General features: G+C 47.9%; 1 protein-coding gene across 1 annotated transcript in view; it reads right to left on the bottom strand.

The window, feature by feature from the left end:
• CNIH3 (cornichon family AMPA receptor auxiliary protein 3) overlaps positions 1-13,222 on the bottom strand; it is a 132,739-nt gene that overhangs the window by 13,159 nt on the left and 106,358 nt on the right. Inside the window, exon 4 of the mRNA XM_010852852.1 lies at positions 3,523-3,635. Coding sequence (XP_010851154.1) covers positions 3,523-3,635 — 113 coding nt within the window. The remainder of the gene's footprint in view (positions 1-3,522; positions 3,636-13,222) is intronic.

The following is a 13,222-nucleotide window of genomic DNA, read 5'->3' as shown; positions in this document are numbered from 1 at the left end:
TTTGGAACCAGTCTGTTGTTCCATGTCCAGTTCTAACTGTTGCTTCCTGACCTGCATACAAATTTCTTAAGAGGCAGGTCAGGTGGTCTGGTATTCCCATCTCTATCAGAATTTTCCACAGTTTATTGTGATCCACACAGTCAAAGGTTTTGGCATAGTCAATAAAGCAGAAATAGATGTTTTTCTGTAACTCTCTTGCTTTTTTGATGATCCAGCGGATGTTGGCAATTCGGTCTCTGGTTCCTCTGCCTTTTCTAAAACCAGCTTGAACATCTGGAAGTTCATGGTTCACTTATTGCTGAAGCCTGGCTTGGAGAATTTTGAGCATTACTTTACTAGCGTGTGAGACGACTGCAATCCCTGACCTCGGACGTGGGGTAGCTCCTCTTGGCTGCCTCCCCTTGGGCATGGGGTCCTCCCGGCTTCTGCCCCTGACCTCGGACGTGGGGTAGCTTTTAGTAGGTTACCTTTACATAAAAGGACTTTCGTATGTAACTGAATCATCTTCATTCCTCCCTAAACCTGCATCCTGCTCTTGGTCACCTCCTAGCAACCCAGCCTTGACATGCCCCCTCTTCTTCACCTCCTGTTTCCAATTATTGGCCAAATTATGTCCAGTTTACCTCTCCAGACCTCTCCCCCTCTTCTCTCTTCATCCCAACTTCCATTACCTGGGACAAGCCTTCATTCTTTCCACCTGGAATTTCACCAGAACCTCCTAATTAGATTTCGTCCTTAAAATTTCACCCTCCTACCCAGCCTTCCCGCTGCTGTCAGGGTCACCATCCTAAAAATCGGATCCGGCAATGTCATTTTCCTCCTGGAAAGCTCCTGAGAGAGAGCCATTCCCTACAGAAGAAACGTTTCCAACTTCCTGCCAAGTCATTTCAGACCCTCCACACCTGATCCCCAGCTGCCAACCCCATCTCTGCTCCCTTTCATCTCAGGACCCCACAGCCAACCACACTGAACAACCGCTGCTCCCCAGAACACCAGGAGCTCTCTTACCTCTGAGCCTTTGCACAGGCTAGTCCCTTAACCTCGAATGTGCTTTTCCAGATTTCCCAGTGCTGCCCCTCCATTCCTCTACATTCTACCCATGCTCCTCATACACCTGGTAAGAATATATTTCCCTCCACCACTAGGGTATATATTCCTTGAAGGTAATATTATATTTTACATTCATCTTGGAATCCCCCACAATGTCTGGCCCATAGTGTGTCTTCCATATGTTTGCTAAATGAAGGAGTGAATGTTCCAGACGTGACTAAATACAGGTTATACTGTATGGTATGATGACAATGATTAAATGTTTGTGGGGGATCAAAAGTGTGGCTCATTTATCTGTACAATTGCATCTTTTACTACTTTGGTATATGCTTCCCCCACCCCCAACCCACCTTCTATACCCATATGGTGATTCTCTTTTACAAAAAGCCCAAATCATATGATCTGATGCATGGTCTTAGCAGGGAATAGAACATTTAAAATCAGAACTGTCCCAGAAAATGTAGCCCATCTGGTAGGTGGGTTATTTTTATTAAGATATAATTCATATGCCAAAAAATTCACCTTTTAAAAGTATACAATTCAGTGGTTTTTAACATACTCACAGCATTGTACAACATCACCAGTATCTAATTTCAGAACATTTTCATCAATTTCAAAAGAAAATAGCGTACCCATCAGCAGTCACTCCTCACTCCCACTCCCTTCCAGCCCCTGGCAATCACCACTCCACTTTCCATCTCTATAGATCTGCCTATTTTGGACATTTCTTATAAATGGCTTTTTGTGATTGGCTTCTTTCCTTGTGGCTCAGCTGGTAAAGAATCCACCTGCAATGTGGAAGACCTGGGTTCAATCCCTGGGTTGGGAAGATCCCTTGGAGAAGGGAAAGGTTACCCACTCCAGTATTCTGGCCTGGAGAATTGCATGGGGTCGAAAAGAGTATTCTGGCCTGGAGAATTTCCATGGGGTCGCAGAGAGTCAGACATGACTGAGCGACTTTCACTTCACTTCTTTCACTTGTAATATGTTCAGGCTTTGTCCATGGTGTTGCATGTATCAGCACTTTATTGGTTTTTATTGCTCAGTAACACTCCATTGTAAGGATATTTCACATTTCATTTGTTCATTCATCTTTTGATGGACATTTTGGTTGTGTCTTTGTTGTTGTTGTTTTTTAGTCGCTGAGTTGTGTCTAACTCTTTGCGACCCCATGGACTGTAGCCAGCCAGACTCCTCTGTCCATGGGGTCTTCCAGGCAAGAAAACGAGTGGGTTGCCATTTCTTTCTCCAGGGGATCTTCCTGACCCAGGGATCAAACCCACATTTCTTATGTCTCCAGCATTGGCAGGCGGATTCTAGATTGCTGAGCCACCAGGGAAGCCTTGGTTTTGTCTACTTTGTGGCTACTGTGAATAATGCTATCAGATCAGATCAGATCAGTCGCTCAGTCGTGTCTGATTCTTTGCGACCCCATGAATTGCAGCACGCCAGGCCTCCCTGTCCATCACCAACTCCCGGAGTTCACTGAGACTCACGTCCATCAAGTCAGTGATGCCATCCAGCCATCTCATCCTCTGTCGTCCCCTTCTCCTCCTGCCCCCAATCCCTCCCAGCATCAGAGTCTTTTCCAATGAGTCAACTCTTCACATGAGGTGGCCAAAGTACTGGAGTTTCAGCTTTAGCATCATTCCTTCCAAAGAAATCCCAGGGCTGATCTCCTTCAGAATGGACTGGTTGGATCTCCTTGCAGTGCAAGGGACTCTCAAGAGTCTTCTCCAACACCACAGTTCAAAAGCATCAATTCTTCGGTGCTCAGCCTTCTTCACAGTCCAACTCTCACATCCATACATGACCATAGGAAAAACCATAGCCTTGATTAGACGGACCTTTGTTGGCAAAGTAATGTCTCTGCTTTTGAATATGCTATCTAGGTTGGTCATAACTTTCCTTCCAATGGCTGCAGTCACCATCTGCAGTGATTTGGGAGCCCAAAAAAATAAAGTCTGACACTGTTTCCACTGTTTCCCCATCTATTTCCCATGAAGTGATGGGACTAGATGCCATGATCTTCGTTTTCTGAATGGTGAGCTTTAAGCCAACTTTCTCACTCTCCACTTTCACTTTCATCAAGAGGCTTTTGAGTTCCTCTTCACTTTCTGCCATAAGGGTGGTATCATCTGGATATCTGAGGTTATTGATATTTCTCCCGGCAATCTTGATTCCAGCTTGTGTTTCTTCCAGTCCAGCGTTTCTCATGATGTACTCTGCATATAAGCCTTTAATGCTGATCTGTGAGGGTTGAGGCTGTGGTTAGTGGAATCTATAGGAAGAACCTTCCCTTACTGGACTGCTATCTGAGAGCAACTTGCAGAGAAGGCTTTGGGGTAAGGGTAACCTGGGAAGGGGTGAGAGGAAGGCACAGCTGGCTGGTCCATGTGGGGGATGTCATCTCTACATGGCAGGCTGCCTGAGCAGGAAAGGGAAGGATGGAGCAGTCCCAAGCAGACTTACCTCCAGAAGTGATAGAAGAGTAGAGGGACATTCAGCCCCAGGGTGAGCCACTCCTGAGCACACAGGAACATGATGCAGAAGAGGCTGTGGATGGAATATTCTGGCAGCACCAGCTGAAGAGGAAGCAGAGACACAGGCCTGAGTGAGAAGGAGGAGAAGTCCCACTCCGGCCTCCACAGCATCTGATGTCTGCCTGGATACTGCCTCCAACATGCTGATGACACACAGCCCCTACCCCCACACAGCATCACAGAGTCACTGCCCCCGGCCATTTCTGGTAAGTTCTCCTCTTTATGTGACCAGAGCCATGCTTTATACCTAGCCCTAAATGGACAGAGACCTTCAGCACCCTACATACCAGAACAGGGCACTTGCTTCAGAGGGTCACCCATGGATGACCCCCTGGGAGAAGCAGAAGAGGCCATCCAGCCCCTGTGATGTCTGACCCCGGGCAGGACCCACTGGAAGAACACTGATAGGGTTTTCAGTGATTCAACAACTGCCCTGCTCCTGTTTCACATATAGAGACTCACAAACCTAAAGCAAATATTAATATGTGTGCATGCGTCCTAAGTCACTTCAGTTGTATCCAACTATTTAGTTCAAATAAAGGAGACTTGGGGAAACTGCATTTTGCTTGATGGTGGATGGATCCAGAAGAACCTGAAAGGAACGACATGTAATGATAAAAGAGGGAAACTTTAGCCTCCAGAGGGAAAAGAGTCTGGTCCAGATCAAGAAGGATCAGACGGTAGAAGGTGACCAGCAGGAAGACTAAACCTCCCAACCCCAATCTACCCACACTGGTATAAATGGTAAAAAGAGCTCAACGACTGTGAACCACCCCCTCCTAAGGGTGGTTACATCTTAACAGAAAGTAAAGCTGAAACAGAAATCAAAGTGACTATAAAAGAGAAATCTGGTACCCAAGCAAGTAGCAAGGAAACCCTAAAACAGAGATATAAATGCACCATCTTTCTCACTCATAGAGGAATAAATATTTAATGAATGAGTATTTAATGAATGTATACATCTATGTCGGGACGGGGGGTGGTTAGTCTCTGGGCATTGTTTAGACCATGATGAATGCCTTGATCCAGCTAGCATAGTCTAACCATCCTTCAAGACCTGTCTCAAACACCACTTTCTAATGGAAGCTCTGCCCATCCCACCACACTGTCCCCTCCTCCCTAAAGGTCTCAGCCCCACAGGATGCTTTCTGACCCTCACCCAGGGGATTCTCCAGGTCCGTGATGGAGTCATGACGTTCCTCCCACCTCTCAACACACCTAGATCTCTTCCAGGATCTACTCCACAAGTTTATAAACTGTCCTGGCCAAACTCTATTTTCTATTCTTTTCTCATCTCCATTTGCACAGTGCTTTTTTGCACTTAGTAGAGACTTAGCAAGTATTTGACAAAATCAGTTGAACTGACCATGCGCACATGGCTGGAGCATGGCTGGGTGGCATCAGGTGTGCAGCCTGTGGCCACAAACCAAAATTCCTCTGGATGGGAAACAAACTGCCTCTAACTGTCCCATCTCGGGGAAAGCACACGACCTTGGTCTCTTTCGTCTCTCACTTTAGTCAGATTAGCCAACTGCCCCAGATGACAGATATAGTGAGGGACACGCATTTGGAATAAATACATGCAGAGGCACATGTGGAAGAAATGCATTTTGTAAGTGGCATCTTCTTTCTTCTCAAGTCCAGAGAAGAATGAACTGCATTGACCCACATCTTATAATTCTCAGGCAGTAATCCTAGAATCAACTTACAAGAGCCAGCAGTGACCTCAGTGGGGGAACTGGGCATAGCCAGCCCCTGTGAGCCTGGACCATCTGGTAGGAGGGGGTATGTCCCATCATTTCTCCTCCCAGGACCTTGCAGCCATCTTTACCAACCCCATCTGTGCCCAGCCAAGGCTCCTCCTTACCTCCTCCTGCTTAAAGAGAAAACCCCCTCCTCCCTCCTCCAGTTCTCAGCCTGCCAGCTCCAGGGGGCAGTGGCTGTGACCTCTACTACTTACATCTCTTCATTTTTTAATCATCAATTTCAGACACTTATGCCGAGGTAATTAACATGTTAAGAGACAGCCACCACGGGCCTGGATCATCCCCGTCTGCAGCTCCAGTGACAAATCTCCGACTGATTACAGGCCCCCCTATTCATCAGCATCACTGCTTCTCTCTTTGGAGCTTGATTTATAGTGGAAGCTGCAACCTTCTGAGCAGGGAGGATTCGTCACTGTCACCACACGGAGGAGAACTGCTTAATGGAGGCCGCCTGGGTGCACAGGGGATAAGAGCTGCGAACCCGTGCTGCTCTTGGTGGCTTCTCCCCGCCGCCTCTGCCCAACGCTGAGCAGCACCCTTGCGGGTGGGGCAGCAAGGGTGCCCTTTATGTCCACGCAGTGTTTTTCTCCTGCTTCCCCAGGAGGTCCCTGTTCTGTGGCGGGGACTGTTCCTCCTGGACCCACTGAACCTTGGCCAGGCCACGTGCTCCGGACCTGCACAGTGGGCGTTACTGCTGCCCCCCACCCCCCAACCCCACCCCGGCTCCCCTCCACTCCCACCCCCCTGCCCCCGCCCCTCACACTTCCTGCGTCTGCCCTTGGGATGTCACTGGGTGGGGCTGAAGGGCTGTGAGCAGAATCGGCTGGAGGATTTACCAGCCAAGACAAAGCGCTCCGGGGTCTCTTTCTCTCCCCTATGACACAGCAAAACACACTTAGGGTGGGGGGTCCTCCATCATCCTGAAGCCATAAGTGAGGAGAGAGGTGCTGGGGCAGCCAGGGATGGACACCCAGCATGAACAAGAAAGAAATGCAGTTTGGAGGGTTTGGTTTGGTTTGTGTTTTTGTTGGGTGTTTGGTTTTGTTTTTTATGGTTGTTTGGTTTGTTTGTTTGGCCAAGTCATGCAGCATGCAGGATCTTAGTTCCCTGATCAGAATTCCAATCCACCTGCAGTCTTAACCACTGCACTGCATTCTATGCTACTGAGATTTGGGAGCTGTTTCTTACCATAGCATCATTTAACCCGTCTTGTCTGGTACAGAATGAGTAATCAGTGGGAAGAGCAAAGTGGTGACTCCTCCTGATGAGCAGCCCGCCCTTGCTTTCACCAGCACTGGGTACACTGAGGCAGGGGCTGAATGATCACCAAGTGGGCACAATGCTTATTTTCCGTGTGGGCTGTTTGGACTAGCTGCCCCATCCCAACCCTGCTTATCTCACTCTTCTACAAAGACTGTCCCTGAACCTCCTGGGCCAACTACAGGAACACTGAGGGGAGCACTGACTGTCCCCCCACCATCCTGAGTCATCCCCTTCAATGGAAAATACTGTTTCCTTCATAAGACAAGCTGTTGAATGGTGCCAATCTCATTCTTTCATACAACAAACAGAGGAACTGCTTCACACAGGCCCCAGTCTATTGAATTCCTGTCTCATTACGCCTTGCTTTACAGAGTCATAAATATTAAATAAGTGGTCTCAATACAGGTATTGTGAGATTGCTGTAAAGACTGCAATTCACTCCAACCAGGGGGCTCACGGAAGGTTTCGTCATCAAGGTGGAATCCAGGAAACTTGAAAGGATGAGTAAAACCTAACCACACGAGGAAGCTAGAAGTCAGCCCTCCAGGAACAGGAAATGATGGGACAAAAGAAAGAGGTGACAGTCACCACCTGGGCGGGTTCTTCACAAGCCCACCTAAAAGGCTACTTAGTCACCACTGAGTGGATTAAGGCCAGGCCTGATGCGAGCCAAGTTCCGGGTAAATGTTCATTTTATTCCCCCCCTGCTGGGACCCAGCTTTCTCATCCCCCAGGGCTGCAGCCTTTGTGTGTCGCCATCATAAACTGTAGCATATGGGCTGGTCATGAGAGTACAATGACAGCACAGCCTCCTGCCACTCCACCCTGCCCTGATGCTCGCAGAGGTCAAGTATCAGGTGAAGTTCTCGGAGCACACTAGCAAAGCTCAGACACTTGTCAGTGAAGACCTCAAAGGGTTCACCCCCGCCACCACCCCCCCCAGCTTCTTCCATGGCCTCTAAGAGGATGGATAGATGAGGATCACCTACCCTGACTCCCTGCCCAGATTCTAGTCCTCAATTTCCAGTTCCTGGCAGATGCTTCCATCCAGATAGTTTGCAACCACCTGGTGCTGAAAGCTCAATCTCCTCCCAGCACCTGTAAACTTTATCTCCTAAACGTCCAATTTCTGCTAACAATAGCCATCTCTGGCTTCTCTGTCTTATCCATTTCTCACCCCACAGTTTCCAAATCTTGCCATTTCTTCTTCACAGCCACTTGGATTTGCTTTCCCTTTTTAAATTTCCCCTACTGGTCTACTTCCCCTACTGGAGAATGGGCCCCAGCACATTCTCCCAAGGCTGGTGCAAGAACTTTCTAGCAGGTTTCTGTCCCTGGACACTGCTCTGTGCAGCAGAGCAGCTACCTCTTCTTCCTATATGTGCCACACTCAGCTCAGCTCTAAACTTTCATCCACCACCTGTTTTCCCCAGGAATTTTATTTTCTTTCTACTTAAGCATCATCTCATTCATTCATGTATCCATTCATTAGCTGCTTTAGCCCACAGAGATTTCTTTGGAAGGAATGATGCTAAAGCTGTGGCCAGTACTTTGTCCACTTCATGCAAACAGTTGACTCATTGGAAAAGACTCTGATGCTGGGAGGGATTGGGGGCAGGAGGAGAAGGAGACGACAGAGGATGAGAAGGCTGGATGGCATCACTGACTCGATGGACGTGAGTCTGAGTGAACTCCGGGAGTTGGTGATGGAGAGGGAGGCCTGGCATGCTGTGATTCATGGGGTTGCAAAGAGTCGGACATGACTGAGCGACTGAACTGAACTGAATAACCTTTACTCATGATGGGAGAATACTATAATAATGTATCGATGTCTGTCTTATTTCATTGTGGTGGAGAAGGGCCTGGGGGCAGGAAGAGAAGTTCTTCTAACCCCTAAAGGGAGAGAAAAGAGAGAGGGAATGCTTGGAGTTGAAGCAAAGGAATGAAGCTCCCTAGGGAGAGAGTGGATTCCCTAAGACTGGGGAGGAGGAGATGGCGAAGGTGGAGAGGTGGTACGAAGCATCCCTAGCAGTGGGATGCACTCCTGGCTCCCACCAGCATCCCAGTGGGGCAGGATTTCTGAGGGGCTGGGATAAGCTTGGCTAGGGCCAAACACCCTAAGAGCCAAGACACAGAAGCCACGGGGAAGGTCCCAGGGCTGCGTGTAGCTTGAAGGGAGTGTCAGCTATGAGACCACCCATCTTTCAATGAACCCTGTTGACTCAGACAATAAGCTTTTCTGCTGTGATCACATTGAGCTAAAAATATTAGCCCACTATCTCAACGTGTTATATAAATTCTTACCAGTTACATAATGATCGACGGTATGATACTGAGAAAAACTTATTTCCCTCATCTGTAAATGCCAACATGTGCAACCTACCGACAAAGTTGCTAGAAGGGACTCAGGGTGTCCTGTGACAGTGCTCTCAAGGCGGAAGAAACATCAAAGAAAGAAAGATGTCGTTGTGGAGATGAAAGTGATCATTATCTTTGTTAATGGTCACATGTGAGCTATTTGCCACGCTCAGGCAGGTAACGTGTCAAGTGAAATGTCCCAGAACCCAATTTAGTTTCTTGAGTCTCCATCCGATCTCCTCTGACCTTCCCTGGCTCTGATTAAACCAAGCTTCCAGCTTCACCAAATGGGAAGAAAAACCCACAGCTGTTTAGCAGCCTGCCCCAGTCCTCGCCTGTTTTCAACAACAACCCAGTTCCCTGTGTGTCTGTCCTGAGGTTTATCTTCCCCAGGAGCCAGTGACTATGAAGAAGAAGAAAAGATAATGTCTCTTTCATTTGATTGCCCAGCCCACACCAGACTGGCCCTAAAACAGAGATGCCCTTCTGGGATGAGCAGGGCGGAGGCAATCTTCTCATAATGTCCAGCATGGGGATCTGTTCTCCAATTGTCCCCATATGAACCATCGTGCACATAATTCACATGAGGAGGAGGAGACTGCAGGATAAGAGGCACAGGATGGCAGCTCAGGAACCTGGGATTTTGCTAAACTGGAAGACTATAAAAAAGCATCCAGGCACTGTCAGGAAACCTTATTCTGTCTTAGTCCCTTTACTCAAAGGAAGGCACTTTCTCTTTAGTTGCTCTGGGTAAAGCTCTCCTGGCATGCTGCAGTCCATGGGGTCACAAAGAGGCGGACAGACTTAGTGACTGAACAACAACAGCAAAGCTCTCCTGGAGAGGGTGCTCCCCCGCAGCAGGGAGGCAAGGGCCTGGACCAGACGGGCCGAGGAGGGCCGCCCAGACTCGCCAGTCAGCCTCCGCAGAGGCAAGGCTTCCCTGCAGCCTCTGCTCCCTCCGGTGGAGGGCTGGCATCCCAACCACAGATGGCACAATTAAGGAGGAACATCCCAACAGCTCGGACTTGGGTTGGGCCAACTGGAGTGTTGCCTATTTGATGATGCTGGCACGTCAAGCTGTTTGACCTCCTGGATTCTGCATCAATGTTTATCCAGGATTTTTATGGGGAAAGCAGATGACTCTGGTACATATGCAACTTAGCCAAATAAAAATGCAATTAGAATTGTAATTTAAAGTCACCATAAAATTGGGGGGTGGGGATGACAAATTAGGAGGTTGAGATTAACAGATATACACTACTATATATAAAATAAACAACAAGGACCGACTGGATAGCACAGGAAACTATATTCGATACCTTGTAATAACATACAATGGAAAAATAATCTGAAAAGAGTATATGTGTTTTATATACATATAACATATATATTACATATATACATTACACAAACACACACTGTGTAATTTGTGTGTGCTGTGCTAAGTCACTTCAGTCATGTCCAACTCTTTGTGACTCCATGGACTGTAGTCTGCCAGGCTCCTCTGTCCATGGGATTCTCCAGGCAAGAACACTGGAGTGGGTTGCCATGCCCTCCTCCAGGGGATCTTTCCGACCCACGGATCGAACCTGCATCTCTCACATCTCCTGACTTGGCAGGCAGGTTCTTTACTACTAGCACCCCCTGGGAAACATATATATATTTATAAAATGAATCTATATATAAATATATATATATAGTACCCCTGTGCTATACAAAAAGGATCTTCATGACCCAGATAACCACAATGGTATGATCACTCATCTAGAGCCAGACATCCTGGAATGCAAAGTCAAGTGGGCCTTAGGAAGCATCACTATGAACAAAGATAGTGGAGGACATGGAATTCCAGTTGAGCTTTTTCAAATCCTAAAAGATGATCCTGTGAAAGTGCTACACTCAGTATGCCAGCAAATTTGGAAAACTCAGCAGTGGCCACAGGACTAGAAAAGGTGAGTTTTCAAGGTCACTTTTCATTCCAATACCAAAGAAAAGTAATGCCCCAAAATATTCAAACTACTGCACAATTGCACTCATCTCAAACACTAGCAAAGTAATGCTCAAAATTCTCCAAGCCAGGCTTCAACAATACATGAACCATGAATTTCCAGATGTTCAAGCTGGATTTAGAAAATCCAGAGGAACCAGAGATCAAATTGCCAACATCCATTGGATCATAGAAAAAGCAAGAGAATTCCAGAAAAACATCTACTTCTGCTTTATTGATTATGCCAAAGCCTTTGACTGTGTAGATCACAACAAACTGGAAAACTCTTCAAGAGATGGGAATACCAGACCACCTGACCTGCCTCCTGAGAAATCTGTATGCAGGTCACAAAGCAACAGTTAGAACCAGACATGGAACAACAGACTGGTTCCAACTTTGGAAAGGAGTACGTCAAGGCTGTATATTGTCACCCTGCGTATTTAACTTCTATGCAGAGTACATCATGCAAAATGCTGGGCTGGATGAAGCACAAGCTGGAATCAAGATTGCTGGGAGAAATATCAATAACCTCAGATACACAGATGACACCACCCTTATGGCAGAAAGTAAAGAGGAACTAAAGAGCCTCTTGATGAAAGTGAAAGAGGAGACTGAAAAAGCTGGCTTAAAACTGAACATTCAGAAAACTAAGATCATGGCATCCGGTCTGATCAATTCATGCAAATAGATGGGGATACAATGGAAACAGTGAGAGATTTTATCTTCTTGGGCTCCAAAATCACTGCAGATGGTGACTGCAGCCATGAAATAAAAAGACGCTTGCTCCTTGGAAGAAAAGCTATGACCAACCTAGACGGCATATTAGAAAGCAGAGACATTACTTTGCTGACAAAAGTCCATCTAGTCAAAGCTATGGTTTTTCCAGTAGTCATGTAGAGATGTGAGAGTTGGACTACAAAGAAAGCTGAGCACTGAAGAATTGATGCTTTTGAACTGTGGTGTTGGAGAAGACTCTTGAGAGTCCCTTGGACTGCAAGGAGACCCAACCAGTCCATTCTAAAGGAGATCAACCCCGAATATTCATTGGAAGGACTGATGCTGAAGCTGAAACTCCAATACTTTGGCCACCTGATGCAAAAAACTGACTCATTTGAAAAGACTCTCATGCTGGGAAAGACTGAAGGCAGGAGGAGAAGGGGATGACAGAGGATGAGATGGTTGGATGGCATCACTGATTCAATGGACTTGAATTTGAGCAAGCTCTGGAAGTTGGTGATGGACAGGGAGGCCTGGCGTGCTGCAGTCCATGGGGTTGCAAAGAGTCGGACATGACTGAGCGACTGAACTGAACTGAAACTGAATCACTTTGCTGTACACCAAAAACTAATACAACACTGCAAAAAAAGAAGAAGTCACCATAAAATCAATCTGACAGATGCCAACTGTATGCACACCAGGAACTGCAGGCGTGGCTCTGTGCTCTTTGCTGCCAGCACGTCTCCCAAATGCCTGGGCCAAGTATTGCTTTGCCCTTGTCACAGTCAGGATCAGACCCTCACATCCAATCCCAGGAGACAGAGCCAGGCCTCAAGGGAACCAGGCACTGATCATTTCCCCCATGAGCCTGTTCTGCAGGAACACAGGGGAAATAAGGGGACACAGTAAGATAAGGAGACTCTGCCTGAGTGACCCAGGGCCTGGACACAGCATTTTCCCTCTGGCCTGCGGAGGCCAGGAGGTGAGAGGGCACAGAGGTGGGGAGGGGGTCACAGAGCACTATCTTCTACCACGGCGGGGCTTCCTCTGCAGGGCTCCCACTTTCCAACCCCACAGGGCCCTCTGGCTTCCTCCCATCCTCTCCTTCACCCACCCTTCCTGAGCATCTGTAATCCATACTGGGGAAGTTTCTGCTGCTTTCTTAGCACCCAGGGGCCTTGCTCTGAATGAGGAGAAGGCCACAGAGAGAGGAAAATGCCCACGGAGAGAAGAAGACAGCTCACACCCCACTGTCCCCTGCTCTTGGCCACCTGGAGGGAGAAGCCCCAGTTGATAGCTCGGCCCCGAGGCCTCTCCTGGGACACAGCCATGACAAACCCGTTCCCCCTGGTCACACGTGCTCTACACACCAGCCCTGCCCCTGCACACTGCTCTGGCTTCCCGCTCCCTGCCCTGATTCCTGGGAGCTGCCTGATCCTTTCAGTCCTGAGTGCTCCTGGGGGACCAAGTTCCACCCTGACTCCCATGGGCTCCGGGAAGCCCAGTCCCCTGGCAGTTCCCCACTAACTTTGCCCTGT

Source organism: Bison bison, unplaced genomic scaffold, assembly GCF_000754665.1.
Source record: "Bison bison bison isolate TAMUID 2011002044 unplaced genomic scaffold, Bison_UMD1.0 scf7180017864317, whole genome shotgun sequence".
NCBI classification, from domain to species: domain Eukaryota; kingdom Metazoa; phylum Chordata; class Mammalia; order Artiodactyla; family Bovidae; genus Bison; species Bison bison.
Note: the sequence above shows the minus strand (reverse complement) of the source record. Positions and strands in the feature narration are given on the sequence as shown.